General features: G+C 41.9%; 1 protein-coding gene across 6 annotated transcripts in view; it reads right to left on the bottom strand.

The window, feature by feature from the left end:
• Positions 1-8,480, bottom strand: part of CCDC175 (coiled-coil domain containing 175) — a 53,142-nt gene that overhangs the window by 8,851 nt on the left and 35,811 nt on the right. For all 6 annotated transcript variants that reach the window (XR_012669103.1, XR_012669104.1, XM_075129957.1 and 3 more), the window contains 7 exons: positions 7,681-7,819; positions 7,057-7,136; positions 5,807-5,959; positions 2,353-2,455; positions 2,167-2,210; positions 1,521-1,680; positions 466-505 (listed from right to left, as the gene is read on the bottom strand). Coding sequence is in view for 4 of the 6 variants with exons in the window: in XM_075129957.1 (XP_074986058.1) it covers positions 489-505; positions 1,521-1,680; positions 2,167-2,210; positions 2,353-2,455; positions 5,807-5,959; positions 7,057-7,136; positions 7,681-7,819 (696 nt within the window). In the remaining 2 variants the exon portion in view is untranslated. The remainder of the gene's footprint in view (positions 1-465; positions 506-1,520; positions 1,681-2,166; positions 2,211-2,352; positions 2,456-5,806; positions 5,960-7,056; positions 7,137-7,680; positions 7,820-8,480) is intronic.

Raw genomic sequence — 8,480 nt, 5'->3', positions numbered from 1 at the left:
ATGTACCGAAATCCATAAGGCTCTGATAAATATAGGCATTAAAATACCAACTACCCTGGCTAGTATTTGGTCACTTTTTTTTTTTTTTTTTAAATAAAAGTGTTCTGTGCACAGTCTTGTACCTGTATTTTCAGACACAATTCCTGGGACTGCACATACACTTGGGGTGACTGGGTTTCTGGATCAACTGCAATGTACATTTGCACGCACAGCTATGGTAATGACAAAAAAGCAATTGCATATGCATTTCTGTTCATGGACAGTGTGACTCCAGGCTTAAAAGTTTGGCCCTAAGTTGTCAAAAAGAAATGTGAAAACAAAACGCAAGTAGCACTAATGATAAGCATGTCATTGGATAAGACTGGGGAACCTTGTATATTAATCCTAAAATTTCTATTAGTAATCTGTTAAGAGCATAGTTTATAGTAGGTAAATGTAACCTAGGGATCATATATGGATACTTACCTTTTCCTTTTTACTCCAATATTCTATCCTTCAGAAACATCTGGAATTTAAATATAAAATACATATTTTAGCAAGCTTTTCTCAGTATCTGCTCTCATTTGCACAAAAAAGTTAATTATAGATACTTAGTTTAAGATGGATGTAATTAAACAGACCCATTTTTGCCTGATCCTTGTGGTCCTTTTATGAAATGACTTTCCATTGACCACAGTGAACATTCCACACATGAAATAATGGCAGCATGAGGCCTTAAGCTGAAGCAGAAATATTCTTTTCCTTATAGATTTAACCCATCCCTTTCTCTAGTTTGTTGTCCAAATATCCAAATCCCAATCACCTCAAAGGTGTATGACTACAAGAACCTTTCTACTTAAAAATCCTATAATCAAAAAACCAATGTACTTCTGTTACAGGAATATAGCCATATACATGCACATACCACGGACATTCCCCGGGATAGAGCTTAGGACTTTTAGCATCCAAAGCACAAGCCTGTACCACCGGAGCTAAAATGAGTAGCAAGGTATTATGGGGGATGGAGGGAACGGCCCTAAGAGGAGACACGTTCATGCTCAGTCCCAGTGTATTATTATTTAAAATGTAAACAACTGAAGTTGCCGATACAAAAAATTCTAGGCATCCTAACCATCAGTTAAACTTACAGTGCCATAATGCTAATCATATAGCACCAGGCCAGGCAGCAGCTCTGACTTGTTAGCCTTCGCACGTCCATTGTGGAAAAGCTAAAATGTGTTTCTGAAGAGAACAGTGAAGCTCTAAATATTTTTCACAGCTTTCTTACTGAATTAGCCTTTAGGAACAGGAAATTAAATGTATCATCATCACCCAGGCTGTGCAATAAAATATGCATACTTTTCCCAATGAACACAATAACTTTTCCACTGTGAATGTAAGTCCAGATCCTCGCTGGTGGAAACTGATGTAGCTCCATGGAGCTTACTTCTGAAGTGTTATCACTGTTTATTCCTAATGAACAAATTCACCATAATTCCATCAGGATACAAAGTAAAAGAAAAGGGATTGGTGTATCTTACTGGGTTCTGTGCTGAATTTACTTTCTAACAAAGAATCCAGTCCATCAAAGTTATTTTGTAGCCCTTTGTTAATAAAATCAATCTTTTTCTCTCTCTGATGAAGTTTCATTACAAGATCTGCTATTGCAGCCATGATTTCCTTCTCATTCGCCACAAATTCCTATAATGAGACAAAGTGGAAAAATCATTTTCTTGTAAAGAAAAAGAAATCACAAAACATTCGTATGCTTTTGTTTTGCATTTCCTGACTTTTCATAGATTGTCCAAACACCAACTGTATAGCTCTGCTGGGTTGGCATACCCACTCTTGAGATCCAGAGACAGCTCTTATTGTAGATTTTTCATGAGTTTCTTATTGCAGGTTGAGTTTTAAAAAACATTAAAGAAAGATGACAACCTTTAGGTTTGTTTGAACCTAGCATGAGGGAAATAGAATCTGAAATAGAACCAACCTAGGACAAAGAAATTTTACAATCATTATTTTTATGCAGTGCTAGAAAATTTCTAATTTCCTGTATTTTACCCTGTGGCAGAGTAATGGTAGTAGACTATTTACAGTGCCAAATCTTCTATTATTCTTTTTTGCATGGTAACCAAATTATTTTCAATGCTAAAAAATACCTTGTCAAAAAATGTTGAAACCCACCTTTTGCATGCTACTGTCCTCTGACCATCCCTTCAGAAAAAGCTCTAAAATAAATTCAGTTTTAAAATGTTAGCAGACTGTCAGAGAAACAAACATTCTAAAATAGTCTTCCTTTTCAAATACTGAGAATATGATAATTTTTGTTTTTAAATAACTGAACATTTCCTTTGATGACATGTTACTCACGATGAAGGACTGTCAGATCACTCAGAATTTTTACTGTTGTTGATTTGTGGTTTTCGGCTTCATGGCTCATTGTCAAAATATCTGCTTTCATCTGTGCATTGCACTGCAGAGAAAATCATTGCAGCTATGTAAACATTTGTGTTTGGTCTCTTCTTCCTGATCTCTTTAGCTATTTTTGTGACCTACAGATATACAGAGGGTGGTGTACTCCCCAGGACAAAACTCTTTCCATTGCTACACTTTTCCTCAACATCAGGCATCCATTTCACTTTCCAGAACAATGACATTAATGATAACCAAAATAAGTGAAATCTCAGGACCAGATCCTCAGCTCTAAACCAGTCAGTCAATGCAGCTGTGCTGATTTATACCCGCTGAGGCTTTGGCCCTCGCTCTTCACTCGCAGTTTAGTTTCCCTGTGTCTCTTTACTATATCTAACTGTCCCAAGACAATAGTGAAGTACAAAAGCAGGTTCCAAACTCGTATCTTTGTTGTACTTCAGGTACCAGTGGCTCTGGCTTTTGGAGTTGAAACTGATTTTCTTCTTTCTATAGTTCCTTTGCTACATCATCAGCAGTAGAGGACGTAGAACAAGGGTGGGCAAACTACAGCCCATGGGCCACATCCCGCCTGCCAGCCGATTTAATCTAGCCCTCCATCTCCCACTGGGGAGTGGCGCCTGAGGCTTGCACGCACATGCCGCAGCTCCCGGAAACAGCAGCATGTCTCTCCCCCGGCTCCTACGCATAGGGACAGCCGGGGGCTCCACAAGCTGCCCCCGCCCCAGACAGTGCCCTCGCAACTCCCATTGACTGGGAACTGCGGCATGGGAGCTGCAGGGATGGCGCCTGCGGACGGAGCAGCGTTCAGAGCTGCCTGGTCACGCCTCCACGTAGAAGCCGGAGGGGGAACATGCTGCTGCTTCCAGGAGCTGCTTGAGGTAAGTGCCGCCCAGAGGCTGCACTCCTGAGCCCTTCCCATGCCCCAGCCCCCTGGCCAGCCCTGATACCCCTCCCACCCTCCGAACCCCTCAATCCCAGCCCAGAGCCCCCTCCTGCACCCCAAGCCCCTCATCCCCAGCCCTACCCCAGAGCCTGTACCCCCAGCCGGAGCCCTCACACACCTCTGTGCCCCAATCCCCTGGCCCAGCCCGGAGCCCCCTCCCACATTCTGAACCCCTCAGTCCCAGCCTGGAGCACCCTCCTACACCCCAAACCACTCATCCCCAGCCCCACCCCAGAGCCTGCAGTTCCAGCCAGAGTTCTCACCCCCTCCTGCCCCCTACTCCCCCGCCCCAGCCCAGAGCCCCGTCCCACACCCTGAACTCCTCATTTCTGGCCCCACCCCAGAGCCCGCACCCCCAGCCAGAGCCCTCACCTCCTCCTACACCCCAACCCCAATTTCGTGAGCATTCATGGCCTGCCATACAATTTCCATATCCAGATGTGGCCCTTGGGCCACAAAGTTTGCCCACCCCTGACGTACAGCAACCAGCATTTGTGTGTCAGCATGAACAGACCATCTTGAAATTAGAAAAGGAGTACTTGTAGCACCTTAGAGACTAACCAATTTATTTGAGCATGAGCTTTCGTGAGGTGAGCTGTAGCTCACAAAAGCTCATGCTCAAATAAATTGGTTAGTCTCTAAGGTGCCACAAGTACTCCTTTTCTTTTTGCGAATACAGACTAACACGGCTGTTACTCTGAAACCCATCTTGAAATTGTTCCTATACTGAGCATCAAGGAGAGGGATAACTGTACTATGGTAAAAGGGCTGTCTTTCCAAAGAAGGCTTATGTTTATATGACGGAAAATAAATTATAAGGTCACATTTTCAAAGCACCTCCTAAGTAGCATCTGTAATATTAGTGCATGCAAATACAGGCAACTGCACTCGTAAAACCAGGCTTCTGTGCATTCAAACAGGGGCACATACAAATACAACACACAATTCAGAAAGCCCTTTGGAAATTTACCTCACTGTGTCTAATGAAGGTGTAGCTTCAGCCTTGAGTTGCGGCCTGACATAGATCAGCAATCAAGACTTTGCTTTCACAATAGTCTAATGTGCTCAGATCTTTTCTGGAGAAGTAACTCCTTTATTCTCGTAGGCTAGTTTGACACCTAGCACAGGACCTAGCAATGGAAGACTTAGGGTAACATTCCCAAAAATATCTAGGAGCCTTAGGAGCCCAAGTCCCATTTTCAGAAATGACTCAGGCACTTATGAACCTAAGTCTATTGACTTTCAATGAAAATTGGGCTCTTAAATGCCTAAAGGTATGTCTAGAGCGGGAAGATGTAAACTCTAGCTTGAGGAAACATAAGTTGCACTCTGATAGAGCTAGTGCACTAAAAATAGAAGTGTAGCCATGGTGGCGTGCGGGTCTAACCACTCCAAGTACAATCCCATCTGAGACCATAGGTACGCATGCAGGATGGCTAGCTCCTGTCACTGCTTGCACCACAGCAGCTACACTTCTATTTTTAGTGTGCTAGCTTGATCGGAGCTAGCGTGGCCATGTCTCCTCAAGCTGGAATTCACACCTCCAGCTCGAAGTCGCTTCTAACATGGGACTAGGCCCTTTTGAAAACTACGTTAACCCTGGAAAACAATAGGCAGCAACAAATGCTTAGCCAGGATAGAACTGACTGATCATGTCATCATCACTCGAGTCCAGAGCTGGATCCATCAAGGAAAATGTAGGGATTCCTACAGTCCCTGAAAGAAAATGCACCTGGAAAGCTGAACATCAGCATGCTGCATGCAAACCTTCTGTAGAGTCAAAACAAGTCAGCTTTCCTGTGATCTTTGTTGTAGAGTGGCGGGAGGCACTGTTAACCCTCTCTGGGCAGTAACCACAATGAATCCCAGTGTTTCACACCTCTCATCACAACAGTGCACCATTCTAAGAGGGGATAGCTTACCACCTAGTTTCAGCTTGAGACCATTTCATATCACTTAGTGGGGTTGGGTTTTCTGGCACACAGTGCTCCAGCCACTGCTCCAGAACAAAAGAATGAGCTAAAATGGCTGTGTAAGTCAAAAGGGATTGTCTCCCTTGTTGCAATACCAAACAACACAGGCTGCTTTTATACCTCAGTTTTCACACAGTCTTCCACAGCTAGCAGGGAAGCCTTTCCCTATATACCTGACTGGATGCACCAGTGCTTTTTCTACTCAATGATGAAAGATCCCTTCACAGATAAAATGTCAAAGGGACAAATCCTGCCTTTAGATGTTCCTACGTGTCTCCCAACGAAGCTACCGGGAGCCTCACAGGTGCATCAGAAGGCAAAATTTGGCTCCTATTTTGCATGCTGAAGCATTTATAGTGTTTATTCTGTTTCATCGTTCTCCAATTCTATTTTTCCCTGTGAAAAGAAAATTGAAGAGAGACCTGCATGCTGACAAGCTGTGATGTAAACCATCAGTATACTTCAGTATACTCACTAATTTCAGTCTGCAGTTTTCTGTCTTCACAATGTCGAGCTTCCTGTCGACCTCATAGATGTCCCTCTCTAGCAACTTCAGAACTTCTGTATGCTCTTTCAACTGGTCAAATGCCAGGTCACGCTTTATTCTTAATTCATTCTTCAGCTCAGCCTATTAATGAATAAATCCTTCATTATTTTGCTTCATTTGTAATTGATCTTGTATTTGGACTATAATTGTTGTAACCTAAAAAATTAATAATAATAATAATACTTTTCACATATGGGGCACCTTTCGCAGAAAGATTTCAAAGCTTTACAAAAGGAATCCTAGTTATCTTCATCTTACACAGTAGGGAAAAGAGGCACAGAAAGGTGAAGTGGAGTTGCTCAAGGTCAGCAAGCCAGTGGCACAGCTGGGAATAGAACCCAGGTCTCCTGACACTGTCTCATACACTAACCATTGAACCTCATTTCCTGTCTATTTAAATCAGACATGGGGTCACATTGATGAGCTTAGCGACACACACACAACATATTTCTATTGATGAAGGCTTTGGTGGTACACAAATGTTTGGAACACAGATTCTGGGTAAGCTATTGCCTATTTAAAGATGCTTGGAGAAGGAGCATTTCCTTCTCGAATAAGGATTAGCATCTGTGACTGTGGGCTTTTGTGGGTCAGCAACCACAGAGCTCCATCCTTGCAGTATCAGGCCAGCCAGGCACAAACCTTGCGGTTTTGTTTGTGACTCAGACACCTTTCTTTAGTACTGTGTCTTTCACACAAACCATCTGTGACTCTGAATTTCTCTCCCCTTATGCTGTTATCTATTGATATAGTCAAGATAGGCAATGAGCTGGAGAGATCATGAGACAAAGATACCCGACAGTTTTACCAAGAAGCAGCAAAGGCTCTTGCACCAGCCAGGGTCAGCTTCTGTACAGGGACAGAGCTCACACAGGGCTCAATACTGCAGCCCCTTCCTCACTTAAGTCATCCTTTTAATTCCATTGGGACAGCGCTTATGACTAAGGGTCACAAGATCAAGGTCAGTTTTTTGCATGACAAAGGACAGTGCTGCTCTGAATCAAGCTATGCAAGCATCCTCCAGCCAGAATCTCTGTGCATGACCAGTTGCACAGCAGCTATAGGAAGATGGTACTGGAAGGGCGGAGGGAGATCATTAAAAAGCACAAGAACAGAGAGGAAGAAAACTGATTTAGGAAACTTTAACAAATAACATTAAACAAGGTTTAAACCATTACCATGATCTTCTTGAGTTTACCAATCATCCTGACTGACCGATCAATGGATTTTGTCAGTCTTGTCTCTTCATCTTTTAGTTCTACACATCAGGAAAAGGTTTTTTTAGATGACAGAACTAGATGTTCCATCAACAAATGATCTTCTGTATAGGGACATTATTATTCATTATTAATGTTTCAGTAGTGTCCAGATGTCATAATCTATCTGGTGCACAAAGCCCTCAGAGCTTTACTGTACTTTACAGTTTATCTGAACTATGGTAGACAGCTCTGGTACAGTCAGACTTCTTATTTATATATAATTTTAATAATTTTTTCAAATACAACGAATATATCAAAATACCAGATTCACCATAATACACAAAGTTAAGTAAAGAGGATTAGGATAAAGATCGGGGAGGGGAAACAAAATACCTCACTGTGTCTAATGAACAGACCAAATATCTTCAGGGTCTATATTAATCTTAAACCTCTACAAAGTCATCTTCGAATTTTTCAGGCATTCCTCTTTTGTGGAACGCCAGTTGCTCATTAGCTTTGAGGTTACCCATATTACCAAGTCAGATCTCTTTCTAAGACAGAAGCAGAAAGCTTCGAAGTGCATCGGAGTTATTTAATACCTACCTGAGACTACTTTTTTCAAGTCTTCATATTTTTCATGCTTCTCTTCCAACTCTTTCTGTCTTACTTCTATGAGAGGGATGCTCAGAATTAGTTGTTGTTCTTTTTGATATATCTCTTCAGTTTTACCTTTGACATCATCCTTTAGTGAAAATAAATGTTAATTAATGATCTATTAAAGTGGACATAATCACTGTAGCAAAGGAAGACAAAATGAACAGATTAACTGGAAACTGCAGAGCTGAGAGACATAGATTTGAAAGCGAAGAGTGGCAAAATGAAGGCAATTTGAATATCCAGAATGAGGAGACAGCCTAATTAATTCTTTTGACATTACACATCGTGAATCTCCAGCCACATTACAAAGTGATTTAAATAGAAGCAGTGAATTCAAGTAGCAATACTTGTATTGGCACAGGAATATGCTCTGGGTGCACAGAACACCGCAATAGAAGAAACAGCAGGTAGAGCCATGGGTGTTCACATTGCTTTACAGACAAATAAGACTATAATAAGATAAATAAGTGAGCAGAGACTGCAGCAAGTATGACTGAAATGAGTAGGGTGTGCACAACTGGAGAAGAGTACAAAAGAGTAGAAGCCCCAGGAAGAGGCACAAGTTGTTGCAACACCAAAATGATAAAAAGTGAAGACACAGGAAGAAACGGAGGCAGTTAAAGAAGAGAAAAACCAGAGAGAACCACTGAAGGAGAAATAATAGTTACAATTATTTTTCTACCCCAAAGGGTATATCATTATCTTTGACTTGACTCAGTCTAGTCCACATGCAAAGGGTAATCCTC

The sequence above is a fragment of the Caretta caretta genome, chromosome 6 (assembly GCF_965140235.1).
Source record: "Caretta caretta isolate rCarCar2 chromosome 6, rCarCar1.hap1, whole genome shotgun sequence".
NCBI lineage: Eukaryota > Metazoa > Chordata > Testudines > Cheloniidae > Caretta > Caretta caretta.
This window is presented reverse-complemented; position numbering and strand designations above follow the sequence as displayed.